We start from the raw sequence: 13,922 nt of genomic DNA, 5'->3' as shown, positions 1-13,922 counted from the left end.
ACAGTGTGTTACAGAACCCTGCAGCGTGTTACAGAACCCTGCAGCGTGTTACAGAACCCTGCAGCGTGTTACAGAACCCTACAGCGTGTTACAGAACCCTACAGTGTGTTACAGAATCCTACAGCGTGTTACAGAACCCTACAGCGTGTTACAGAACCCTGCAGCGTGTTACAGAACCCTCCCGGGTCTGTGTCCGCGTCTGTAATTCTCTACAGCGTGTTACAGAACCCTCCCGGGTCTGTGTCCGCGTCTGGAATTCTCTACAGCGTGTTACAGAACCCTACAGTGTGTTACAGAACCCTGCAGCGTGTTACAGAACCCTGCAGCGTGTTACAGAACCCTGCAGCGTGTTACAGAAACCTACAGCGTCTTACAGAACCCTACAGCGTGTTACAGAACCCTACAGCGTGTTACAGAACCCTACAGCGTGTTACAGAACCCTACAGCGTCTTACAGAACCCTACAGCGTCTTACAGAACCCTACAGCGTGTTACAGCACCCTACAGCGTGTTACAGAACCCTACAGCGTGTTACAGAACCCTACAGCGTGTTACAGAACCCTGCAGCGTGTTACAGAACCCTGCAGCGTGTTACAGAACCCTGCAGCGTGTTACAGAACCCTCCCGGGTCTGTGTCCGCGTCTGTAATTCTCTGCAGACTTGGAGACGATCACAACGAGAGGCTGCGAATCACTGTTCAACTATTCATTAACAGGAAGTCACTGCATCAGACCTGCTGGTATCATTACTGTAGACAGGAAGTCACTGCATCAGACCTGCTGGTATCATTACTGTAGACAGGAAGTCACTGCATCAGACCTGCTGGTATCATTACTGTAGACAGGAAGTCACTGCATCAGACCTGCTGGTATCATTACTGTAGACAGGAAGTCACTACATCAGACCTGCTGGTATCATTACTGTAGACAGGAAGTCACTGCATCAGACCTGCTGGTATCATTACTGTAGACAGGAAGTCACTGCATCAGACCTGCTGGTGTCATTACTGTAGACAGGAAGTCACTGCATCAGACCTGCTGGTATCATTACTGTAGACAGGAAGTCACTACATCAGACCTGCTGGTGTCATTACTGTAGACAGGAAGTCACTACATCAAATCTGCTGGTATCATTACTGTAGACAGGAAGTCACTACATCAGACCTGCTGGTATCATTACTGTAGACAGGAAGTCACTACATCAGACCTGCTGGTATTATTACTGTAGACAGGAAGTCACTGCATCAGACCTGCTGGTATCATTACTGTAGACAGGAAGTCACTACATCAGACCTGCTGGTATCATTACTGTAGACAGGAAGTCACTACATCAGACCTGCTGGTATCATTACTGTAGACAGGAAGTCACTGCATCAAACCTGCTGGTATCATTACTGTAGACAGGAAGTCACTGCATCAGACCTGCTGGTATCATTACTGTAGACAGGAAGTCACTACATCAGACCTGCTGGTATCATTACTGTAGACAGGAAGTCACTGCATCAGACCTGCTGGTATCATTACTGTAGACAGGAAGTCACTGCATCAGACCTGCTGGTATCATTACTGTAGACAGGAAGTCACTACATCAGACCTGCTGGTGTCATTACTGTAGACAGGAAGTCACTGCATCAGACCTGCTGGGATCATTACTGTAGACAGGAAGTCACTGCATCAGACCTGCTAGTATCATTACTGTAGACAGGAAGTCACTGCATCAGACCTGCTGGTATCATTACTGTAGACAGGAAGTCACTACATCAGACCTGCTGGTATCATTACTGTAGACAGGAAGTCACTACATCAGACCTGCTGGTATCATTACTGTAGACAGGAAGTCACTGCATCAGACCTGCTGGTATCATTACTGTAGACAGGAAGTCACTACATCAGACCTGCTGGTATCATTACTGTAGACAGGAAGTCACTACATCAGACCTGCTGGTATCATTACTGTAGACAGGAAGTCACTGCATCAGACCTGCTGGTATCATTACTGTAGACAGGAAGACACTACATCAGACCTGCTGGTATCATTACTGTCGACATGAAGACACTACATCAGACCTGCTGGTATCATTACTGTAGACAGGAAGTCACTGCATCAGACCTGCTGGTATCATTACTGTAGACAGGAAGTCACTGCATCAGACCTGCTGGTATCATTACTGTAGACAGGAAGTCACTGCATCAGACCTGCTGGTATCATTACTGTAGACAGGAAGTCACTACATCAGACCTGCTGGTATCATTACTGTAGACAGGAAGTCACTGCATCAGACCTGCTGGTATCATTACTGTAGACAGGAAGTCACTGCATCAGACCTGCTGGTATCATTACTGTAGACAGGAAGTCACTACATCAGACCTGCTGGTGTCATTACTGTAGACAGGAAGACATTACATCAGACCTGCTGTGTTCATAATTAATAGTTTATATTTTGTTTTTATTGATTATTCTGAATGTGTTGTAGAGTTGTCCCCGGGGCACCATTGTAAATGAGAGACTGGTCTCAATGGGTTCCCCTGAAAAAATATTTAAACACCTGATTCATCCAGGTTGGGAAGGAGAAAACTCTCTGTCGAGAACGACACCTGATTCCAAGATATCGTCAAGATAAGCAACTTAAAGTAACACGTCTGGCAACGAAGCGTCACATTTCCCACTTTGACAAACTTAGAAAAAAAAAGCAGCAAAGCATTTTGAATGTCAGGGGTCAAACAGGTGAATAACATAGAGGTCATACATGACTCAGTGAAAACCTTCTAGAGACTTCCAACCAGACGGAGAGTTCTATTAGACTGAGTGGTACAGTACTGCTCAGGACAAAGACATTGATTTTATCCCGACAGAACATTCTAGCAGTGGGAAATAAAACATGAATTGTTGATGAGTTATTTTTTGTTGTTGAGAACAGCCTCCAAAAAGCTCAGGGTGATCTGTTCCATCACGGCCCAGTAAACCGCAGGCTACAGTAGAAATAAACACGTAGACGAACCAGCAGGTCTGACGTAGTGGCTTCGTGTCCACATTCATGACACCAGCAGGTCTGACGTAGTGGCTTCGTGTCCACATTCATGACACCAGCAGGTCTGACGTAGTGACTTCGTGTCCACATTCATGACACCAGCAGGTCTGACGTAGTGGCTTCATGTCCACATTCATGACACCAGCAGGTCTGACGTAGTGGCTTCATGTCCACATTAATGACACCAGCCGGTCTGACGTAGTGGCTTCGTGTCCACATTCATGACACCAGCAGGTCTGACGTAGTGGCTTCGTGTCCACATTCATGACACCAAGCAGGTCTGACATAGTGGCTTCGTGTCCACATTCATGACACCAGCAGGTCTGACATAGTGGCTTCGTGTCCACATTCATGACACCAGCAGGTCTGACGTAGTGGCTTCGTGTCCACATTCATGACACCAGCAGGTCTGACGTAGTGGCTTCGTGTCCACATTCATGACACCAGCAGGTCTGACGTAGTGGCTTCGTGTCCACATTCGTGACACCAGCAGGTCTGACGTAGTGGCTTCGTGTCCACATTCGTGACACCAGCAGGTCTGACGTAGTGGCTTCGTGTCCACATTCGTGACACCAGCAGGTCTGACGTAGTGACTTCGTGTCCACATTCATGACACCAGCAGGTCTGACGTAGTGGCTTCGTGTCCACATTCATGACACCAGCAGGTCTGACGTAGTGGCTTCGTGTCCACATTCATGACACCAGCAGGTCTGACGTAGTGGCTTCGTGTCCACATTCATGACACCAGCAGGTCTGACGTAGTGGCTTCATGTCCACATTCATGACACCAGCAGGTCTGACGTAGTGGCTTCGTGTCCACATTCATGACACCAGCAGGTCTGACGTAGTGGCTTCGTGTCCACATTCGTGACACCAGCAGGTCTGACGTAGTGGCTTCGTGTCCACATTCGTGACACCAGCAGGTCTGACGTAGTGGCTTCGTGTCCACATTCGTGACACCAGCAGGTCTGACGTAGTGGCTTCGTGTCCACATTCATGACACCAGCAGGTCTGACGTAGTGGCTTCGTGTCCACATTCATGACACCAGCAGGTCTGACGTAGTGGCTTCATGTCCACATTCATGACACCAGCAGGTCTGACGTAGTGGCTTCATGTCCACATTCATGACACCAGCAGGTCTGACGTAGTGGCTTCATGTCCACATTCATGACACCAGCAGGTCTGACGTAGTGGCTTCATGTCCACATTAATGACACCAGCCGGTCTGACGTAGTGGCTTCATGTCCACATTCATGACACCAGCAGGTCTGACGTAGTGGCTTCGTGTCCACATTCATGACACCAGCAGGTCTGACGTAGTGGCTTCGTGTCCACATTCATGACACCAGATGGTCTCTACGGAGGGTTTGCCACGATTTGGGGAACCTCCAGAGGCCAAATGGAGCTCCGTCCCACGTCCCCTTGCGCCGTTCGTTGTAGACAGGGCCATGTGAAGACAACGTGATTAACAGGATGTTCATTTTTAAATCAGGATATTTTCTACCTGCAGGCTGCAATATTACTATTCCTCGGCTTTACGTCGGGCAATTTTTTTTTTTACATAGTTGGCGACCGAAGTTACTTTTAGATTGGATTAATTTTCATTTAGATTTCATCTTGATTAACCACACGACGTTGAGATGTGAAAACGTTATAAATTAAATGAAACCGTTTCACAAAAAAACGTGCGAATGAATAACCATAACCGGGCACGCGGATCGGTAGAAACGGTAAGACGAATTGGCATTCAACATGAGAAAAGGGTTGTCCACTCCTCGTGTAGCCAATTACCAGCAGCTCCAGGAGAGGAACGGCAGAATCTGAGACAGACAGCAGGAGCGGGAGAAGAAGAGTTGGATCAAGTTCAAGTTTTTTTTTTTTTTCTTCTTCCTGGTTATCTAGATCTCTGGAGCCCTCTTGAGGCAGGTCTTATTTCATCAAACCGTAAACTGAAAAACATCACGCAAGCTCAAATCATTTGGCTGATTAACATATAGGGTGTGTCTATACCCAGATTAACATATAGGGTGTCGCAGACAGCCCTAGTTCCCATAGTGACTTACTTAAAACATTATACTCCTTACACAGAGACATGGGAGAGCAGCACAGAGACATGGGAGAGCAGCACAGAGACATGGGAGAGCAGCACAGAGACATGGGAGAGCAGCACAGAGACATGGGAGAGCAGCACAGAGACATGGGAGAGCAGCACAGAGACATGGGAGAGCAGCACAGAGACATGGGAGAGCAGCACAGAGACATGGGAGAGCAGCACAGAGACATGTGAGAGCAGCACATAGATCTGGGAGAGCAGCACAGAGACATGTGAGAGCAGCACATAGATCTGGGAGAGCAGCACAGAGATCTGGGAGAGCATCACAGATATATGGGAGAGCATATCCCTAATAGAGACTTAGCGTCGTCTGATGTTAGAGAACCTCAGGAGGTCTAATGTCAGCTACATCCACCTGTTTTACAACACCACTTAGATCAGCCAGGTCTGCTGTAGCTAGACCAGAACATCCCTGACAGAGACAGAACCTCAGGAGGTCTGATGTAACTAGACCAGAACATCCCTGACAGAGACAGAACCTCAGGAGGTCACCAGGTCTGCTATAACTACACTAGAACATCCCTGACAGACAGAACCTCAGGTCTGATGTAACTAGACCAGAACATCCCTGACAGAGACAGAACCTCAGGAGGTCTGATGTAACTAGACCAGAACATCCCTGACAGAGACAGAACCTCAGGAGGTCACCAGGTCTGCTATAACTACACTAGAACATCCCTGACAGACAGAACCTCAGGTCTGATGTTAGCTAGACCAGAACATCCCTGACAGACAGAACCTCAGGAGGTCTGATGTAAGCTAGACCAGAACATCCCTGACAGACAGAATCTCAGGAGGTCTGATGTAACTAGACAGAACCTCAGGAGGTCTGATGTTAGCTAGACCAGAACATCCCTGACAGACAGAACTTCAGGAGGTCTGATGTAACTAGACCAGAACATCCCTGATAGTCAGATCCTCAGGAGGTCTGATGTTAGCTAGACCAGAACATCCCTGACAGACAGAACCTCAGGAGGTCTGATGTTAGCTAGACAGAACCTCAGGAGGTCTGATGTAACTAGACAGAACCTCAGGCCTGATGTAACTAGACCAGAACATCCCTGACAGACAGAACCTCAGGTCTGATGTTAGCTAGACCAGAACATCCCTGACAGACAGAACCTCAGGAGGTCTGATGTTAGCTAGACCAGAACATCCCTGACAGACAGAACCTCAGGAGGTCTGATGTAACTAGACAGAACCTCAGGAGGTCTGATGTTAGCTAGACCAGAACACCCCTGATAGACAGAACCTCAGGAGGTCTGATTTTAGCTAGACCAGAACATCCCTGACAGACAGAACTTCAGGAGGTCTGATGTAACTAGACCAGAACATCCCTGATAGACAGATCCTCAGGAGGTCTGATGTTAGCTAGACCAGAACATCCCTGATAGACAGAACCTCAGGAGGTCTGATGTTAGCTAGACCAGAACACCCCTGATAGACAGAACCTCAGGAGGTCTGATGTAACTAGACCAGAACATCCCTGATAGACAGATCCTCAGGAGGTCTGATATTAGCTAGACCAGAACATCCCTGACAGACAGAACCTCAGGAGGTCTGATGTAACTAGACAGAACCTCAGGAGGTCTGATGTTAGCTAGACCAGAACATGCCTGACAGACAGAACCTCAGGAGGTCTGATGTAACTAGACAGAACCTCAGGAGGTCTGATGTTAGCTAGACCAGAACATCCCTGATAGACAGAACCTCAGGAGGTCTGATGTTAGCTAGACCAGAACATCCCTGATAGACAGAACCTCAGGAGGTCTGATGTAACTAGACCAGAACATCCCTGACAGACAGAACCTCAGGAGGTCTGATGTAACTAGACCAGAACATCCCTGATAGACAGAACCTCAGGAGGTCTGATGTTAGCTAGACCAGAACATCCCTGATAGACAGAACCTCAGGAGGTCTGATGTAACTAGACAGGTCAGGAGGTCTGATGTTAGGTTCCTCTCCATCACCTGTCCAAGTGTTTGTATACCTGTACTGTCTCCATTATTTAATACCTTGATGTCACACAACAAGGTGCTCCTCTGGTGTGTGTACTGTGTGTGTGTGTGTGTGTGTGTGTGTACAGTGTGTGTGTATGTACAGTGTGTGCGTGCGTACAGTGTGTGTGTGTGTGTGTGTGTGTGTGTGTGTGTGTGTGCGTACAGTGTGTGTGCAAGTACAGTGTGTGTGTGTGTGTGTGTGTGTGTGTGTGTGTGTGTGTGTGTGTGTGTGTGTGTGTGCGCGCGCGTACAGTGTGTGTGTGTCTGTGCTGCATGTAGGAGTAGTGACAGGTAGATAATGGCTGAATGAATAATTCAAAATGGTGTCCTCTACGGCACGGTGAGACGGTGAACCAGCTAGCGGACGACATCACGACACGACCAGAGGAGTATAACACGAAGCAGCTCTTAAATTAATCAGGAGAGGAGATCTGGACAAATAGACAACAACAACGGAGGAGGAGGAGGAGGAGGAGGAAGTCCCCTGCTGTCTCTGTCTGCTCGGTTAACCTTATTAAAGAGCCACTATGACACTGTGGCACTTCCTGGTGGTACGATACAGGACAATGATAGTTCTCCTCTTCCTAGTGGTACTATCTATACAGGACCATGATAGTTCTCCTCTACCTAGTGATACTATACAGGACCATGATAGTTCTCCTCTACCTAGTGGTACTATCTATACAGGACCATGATAGTTCTCCTCTACCTAGTGATACTATCTATACAGGACCATGATAGTTCTCCTCTACCTAGTGGTACTATCTATACAGGACCATGATAGTTCTCCTCTTCCTAGTGGTACTATCTATACAGGACCATGATAGTTCTCCTCTACCTAGTGGTACTATCTATACAGGACCATGATAGTTCTCCTCTACCTAGTGGTACTATCTATACAGGACCATGATAGTTCTCCTCTACCTAGTGGTACTATCTATACAGGACCATGATAGTTCTCCTTTACCTAGTGGTACTATCTATACAGGACCATGATAGTTCTCCTCTACCTAGTGGTACTATCTATACAGGACCATGATAGTTCTCCTCTACCTAGTGATACTATCTATACAGGACCATGATAGATCTCCTCTACCTAGTGGTACTATCTATACAGGACCATGATAGTTCTCCTCTACCTAGTGGTACTATCTATACAGGACCATGATAGTTCTCCTTTACCTAGTGGTAGCTAGAGAGAGACACAGACAGACACAGATAGAGACAGACAGAGACACACAGATAGAGACAGACAGAGACACAGAGAGACAGACAGAGACACAGAGAGACAGACAGAGACACAGAGAGACAGACAGAGACACAGAGAGACAGACAGAGACAATAACAACAGTAGTTAGCCTGACCTGGTCTGTATGAGCCAAAGGTGTGCGCCAGTCTGTTGAGCAGGTCAGGGTTGTCATAGCGATCCTCGTTAGCCACCACCCAGAAACAGCTCTCGGACATCTCCTGGGGGCGGATCTACACACAGACACACCAATAGAAGGCAGGCGAGACCAGCGGGTTAATATGTGAACATGGACAAGCAGCCACAAAGGAAGTACTGAGCACATATGCATCTCATTTGCATAGTCCCTCCCCTATACACACCACAACACACCATCACAGCAGAGTCTCAGTCTACAGCTGATAGAAGGACCAAACACACATATGAATCTCATTTGCATAGTCCCTCCCCTATACACACCACAACACACCTTCACAGCAGAGTCTCAGTCTACAGCTGATAGGACCAAACACAAATATGAATCTCATTTGCATAGTCCCTCCCCTATACACACCATCGTCTCAGTCTACACTTGATAGAAGGACCAAACACACATATGCATCTCATTTGCATAGTCCCTCCCCTATACACACCACAACACACCTTCACAGCAGTCTCAGCCTACAGCTGATAGAAGGACCAAGGGTGTTTCCAACACCAAACACACATCAGAATAATGAGGGGTTTCAGAGAGGAGGACAGACTGTCACGGGGGGTTTCAGAAAGGAGGACAGACCGTAATGAGGGGTTTTCAGAGAGGAGGACAGACCGTAATGAGGGGTTTTCAGAGAGGAGGACAGACCGTAATGAGGGGTTTTCAGAGAGGAGGACAGACTGTCACGGGGGGTTTCAGATAGGAGGACAGACTGACGGGGGGTTTCAGATAGGAGAACAGACTGTGACGGGGGGTTTCAGATAGGAGGACAGACCGTGACGGGGGGTTTCAGATAGGAGGACAGACCGTGACGGGGGGTTTCAGATAGGAGGACAGACTGTTACGGGGGGTTTCAGATAGGAGGACAGACCGTGACGGGGGGTTTCAGATAGGAGGACAGACTGACGGGGGGTTTCATATAGGAGGACAGACTGTGACGGGGGGTTTCAGATAGGAGGACAGACTGTGACGGGGGGTTTCAGATAGGAGGACAGACTGTCACGGGGGGTTTCAGAGAGGAGAACAGACTGTGACGGGGGGTTTCAGAGAGGAGGACAGACAGTCACGGGGGGTTTTCAGAGAGGAGGACCGACTGTAATGAGGGTGTTTCAGAGAGGAGGACAGACTGTGACGGGGGGTTTCAGATAGGAGGACAGACCGTGACGGGGGGTTTCAGATGGGAGGACAGACTGTGACGGGGGTTTGAGATAGGAGGACAGACTGTCACGGGGGGTTTCAGATAGGAGGACAGACTGTGACAAGGGGGGTTTCAGAAAGGAGTACAGACTGTGACGGGGGGTTTCAGATAGGAGGACAGACTGACGGGGGGTTTCAGATAGGAGGACAGACTGTGACGGGGGGTTTCAGATAGGAGGACAGACCGTGACGGGGGGTTTCAGATGGGAGGACAGACTGTGACGGGGGGTTTCAGATAGGAGGACAGACTGTCACGGGGGGTTTCAGATAGAAGGACAGACCGTGACGGGGGGTTTCAGATAGGAGGACAGACTGTGACGGAGGGTTTCAGATAGGAGGACAGATTGACGGGGGGTTTCAGATAGGAGAACAGACTGTGACGGGGGGTTTCAGATAGGAGGACAGACCGTGACGGGGGGTTTCAGATAGGAGGACAGACTGTGACGGGGGGTTTCAGATAGGAGGACAGACTGTGACGGGGGGTTTCAGATAGGAGGACAGACTGTGACGGGGGGTTTCAGATAGGAGGACAGACTGTGACGGGGGGTTTCAGATAGGAGGAGAGACTGTCACGGGGGGTTTCAGATAGGAGGACAGACCGTGACGGGGGGTTTCAGATAGGAGGACAGACTGTGACGGGGGATTTCAGATAGGAGGACAGACTGACGGGGGGTTTCAGATAGGAGAACAGACCGTGACAGGGGGTTTCATATAGGAGAACAGACCGTGACGGGGGGTTTCAGATAGGAGGACAGACTGACGGGGGGTTTCAGATAGGAGGACAGACTGTGACGGGGGTTTCAGATAGGAGCACAGACTGTGACGGGGGGTTTCAGATAGGAGGACAGACCGTGACGGGGGGTTTCAGATAGGAGGACAGACTGTGACGGGGGGTTTCAGATAGGAGAACAGACCGTGACGGGGGGTTTCAGATAGGAGAACAGACCGTGACAGGGGGTTTCATATAGGAGAACAGACCGTGACGGGGGGTTTCAGATAGGAGGACAGACTGACGGGGGGTTTCAGATAGGAGGACAGACTGTGACGGGGGTTTCAGATAGGAGCACAGACTGTGACGGGGGGTTTCAGAGAGGAGGACAGACTGTAATGAGGGTGTTTCAGAGAGGAGGACAGACTGTGACGGGGGGTTTCAGATAGGAGGACAGACTGTCACGGGGGGTTTCAGATAGGAGGACAGACCGTGACGGGGGGTTTCAGATAGGAGGACAGACTGTGACGGGGGTTTCAGATAGGAGAACAGACCGTGACGGGGGGTTTCAGATAGGAGAACAGACCGTGACAGGGGGTTTCAGATAGGAGAACAGACCGTGACGGGGGGTTTCAGATAGGAGGACAGACTGACGGGGGGTTTCAGATAGGAGGACAGACTGTGACGGGGGTTTCAGATAGGAGCACAGACTGTGACGGGGGGTTTCAGATAGGAGGACAGACTGTGACAAGGGGGGGTATGACTGAAGACACGTGACCTTTACAATAACAAGAACCATGGATAGACTCCCCAGCAACACACACACACACACACACACACACACATATACACACACACACACACACACACACACCCTCTCATCCTATCTTGGAGTAGGGCCACACCAGGTCAAGGGGGTGTCAAAACATCAAAAGGAAGAGACTAGCTAATAAGCTAGCTATTAGCCTTTCCCATCTCTCTCCTACGTCTCCCTGACACATCTCTGAGGACTGCTCTAGCTGGTCCTGATAGAGATAGTGGCTGCTGTTCTAGCTGGTCCTGATAGAGATAGTGGCTGCTGTTCTAGCTGGTCCTGATAGAGATAGTGGCTGCTGTTCTAGCTGGTCCTCATAGAGATAGTGTCTGCTGTTCTAGCTGGTCCTGATAGAGATAGTGTCTGCTGTTCTAGCTGGTCCTGATATAGTGTCTGCTGTTCTAGCTGGTCCTGATTGAGATAGTGTCTGCTGTTCTAGCTGGTCCTGATAGAGATAGTGTCTGCTGTTCTAGCTGGTCCTGATATAGTGTCTGCTGTTCTAGCTGGTCCTGATTGAGATAGTGTCTGCTGTTCTAGCTGGTCCTGATAGAGATAGTGTCTGCTGTTCTAGCTGGTCCTGATAGATAGTGGCTGCTGTTCCAGCTGGTCCTGATAGAGATAGTGTCTGCTGTTCTAGCTGGTCCTGATAGAGATAGTGTCTGCTGTTCTAGCTGGTCCTGATAGAGATAGTGGCTGCTGTTCTAGCTGGTACTGATAGATAGTGACTGCTGTTCTAGCTGGTCCTGATTTCTAGCTGGTCCTGATAGATAGTGGCTGCTGTTCCAGCTGTTCCTGAAAGAGATAGTGTCTGCTGTTCTAGCTGGTCCTGATAGAGATAGTGTCTGCTGTTCTAGCTGGTCCTGATAGATAGTGGCTGCTGTTCCAGCTGGTCCTGAAATAGATAGTGTCTGCTGTTCTAGCTGGTCCTGATAGAGATAGTGGATGCTGTTCTAGCTGGTCCTGATAGAGAAAGTGTCTGCTGTTCTAGCTGGTCCTGATAGAGATGGGGGCTGCTGTTCTAGCTGGTCCAGCCACCCACCCACACACAATAACATGCACACACATACACACACTATCTCCCCACCCGCAGGCAAGCACACACACACACACACACACACACACACTGCAGCCTCCGTCCCGTAGAGCAGGACTACAGACACTGAGCACAGTGTTCAGATGAATGACTTGAGGAGCAGTGGATGGATCGATGGGCTCACCAACGCTGGGTCTGTCACCACGGGTGAGTTAGGCAGGTTTAGGAATAATTTAGTCTGACAGTAACACCACGGGTGAGTTAGGTGGTTTAGGAAACATTTAGTCTGACAGTAACACCACGGGTGAGTTAGGCAGGTTTAGGAATCATTTAGTCTGTATCAGCTGGTCTGATAGTAACACCACGGGTGAGTTAGGCAGGTTTAGGAATAATTTAGTCTGTATCAGCTGGTCTGACAGTAACACCACGGGTGAGTTAGGCAGGTTTAGGAATCATTTAGCCTGTATCAGCTGGTCTGACAGTAAAACCACGGGTGAGTTAGGCAGGTTTAGGAAACATTTAGTCTCACAGTAACACCACGGGTGAGTTAAACAGGTGTAGTCTGACAGTAACACCACGGGTGAATTAGACAGGTTTAGTCTGACAGTAACACCACGGGTGAGTGAGGCAGGTTTAGGAAACATTTAGTCTGTATCAGCTGGTCTGACAGTAACACCACGGGTGAGTTAGGCAGGTTTAGTCTGACAGTAACACCACGGGTGAGTTAGGCAGGTTTAGTCTGACAGTAACACCACGGGTGAGTTAGGCAGGTTTAGGAAACATTTAGTCTGACAGTAACACCACGGGTGAGTTAGACAGGTGTAGTCTGACAGTAACACCACGGGTGAGTTAGACAGGTTTAGTCTGACAGTAACACCACGGGTGAGTGAGGCAGGTTTAGTCTGACAGTAACACCACGGGTGAGTTAGACAGATTTAATCTGACAGTAACACCACGGGTGAGTGAGGCAGGTTTAGTCTGACAGTAACACCACGGGTGAGTTAGACAGGTTTAGTCTGACAGTAACACCACGGGTGAGTGAGGCAGGTTTAGGAATCATTTAGTCTGTATCAGCTGGTCTGACAGTAACACCACAGGTGAGTTAGACAGGTTTAGTCTGACAGTAACACCACGGGTGAGTTAGATAGGTTTAGTCTGACAGTAACACCACGGGTGAGTGAGGCAGGTTTAGTCTGACAGTAACACCACGGGTGAGTGAGACAGGTTTAGGAATCATTTAGTCTGTATCAGCTGGTCTGACAGTAACACCACGGGTGAGTTAGACAGGTTTAGTCTGAAAGTAACACCACGAGTGAGTTAGACAGGTTTAGTCTGAAAGTAACACCACGGGTGAGTTAGACAGGTTTAGTCTGACAGTAACACCACGGGTGAGTGAGACAGGTTTAGTCTGACAGTAACACCACGGGTGAGTTAGACAGGTTTAGTCTGACAGTAACACCCCGGGTGAGTTAGACAGGTTTAGGAATAATTTAGTCTGTATCAGCTGGTTGAATGCTACTTGAAGGATCGAGGGGGAAAAGCTGAGACATTTTAAAGTAAGTTGTTTATTTTTAAAGTCCAACTTTCTT

The 13,922-nt window shown here is 48.8% G+C and overlaps 1 protein-coding gene across 2 annotated transcripts in view; it reads right to left on the bottom strand.

Moving 5' to 3' along the window:
* LOC149970068 (protein diaphanous homolog 3-like) overlaps positions 1-13,922 on the bottom strand; it is a 359,874-nt gene that overhangs the window by 332,138 nt on the left and 13,814 nt on the right. For both annotated transcript variants that reach the window (XM_090228747.1, XM_090228749.1), the window contains one exon: positions 8,506-8,620. In XM_090228747.1, the coding sequence (XP_090084873.1) occupies positions 8,506-8,620 (115 nt within the window). The remainder of the gene's footprint in view (positions 1-8,505; positions 8,621-13,922) is intronic.

The sequence above is a fragment of the Oncorhynchus mykiss genome, unplaced genomic scaffold, assembly GCF_057628025.1.
Source record: "Oncorhynchus mykiss isolate SJ-2025 unplaced genomic scaffold, ASM5762802v1 scaffold98, whole genome shotgun sequence".
NCBI classification, from domain to species: Eukaryota; Metazoa; Chordata; class Actinopteri; order Salmoniformes; family Salmonidae; genus Oncorhynchus; species Oncorhynchus mykiss.
This window is presented reverse-complemented; position numbering and strand designations above follow the sequence as displayed.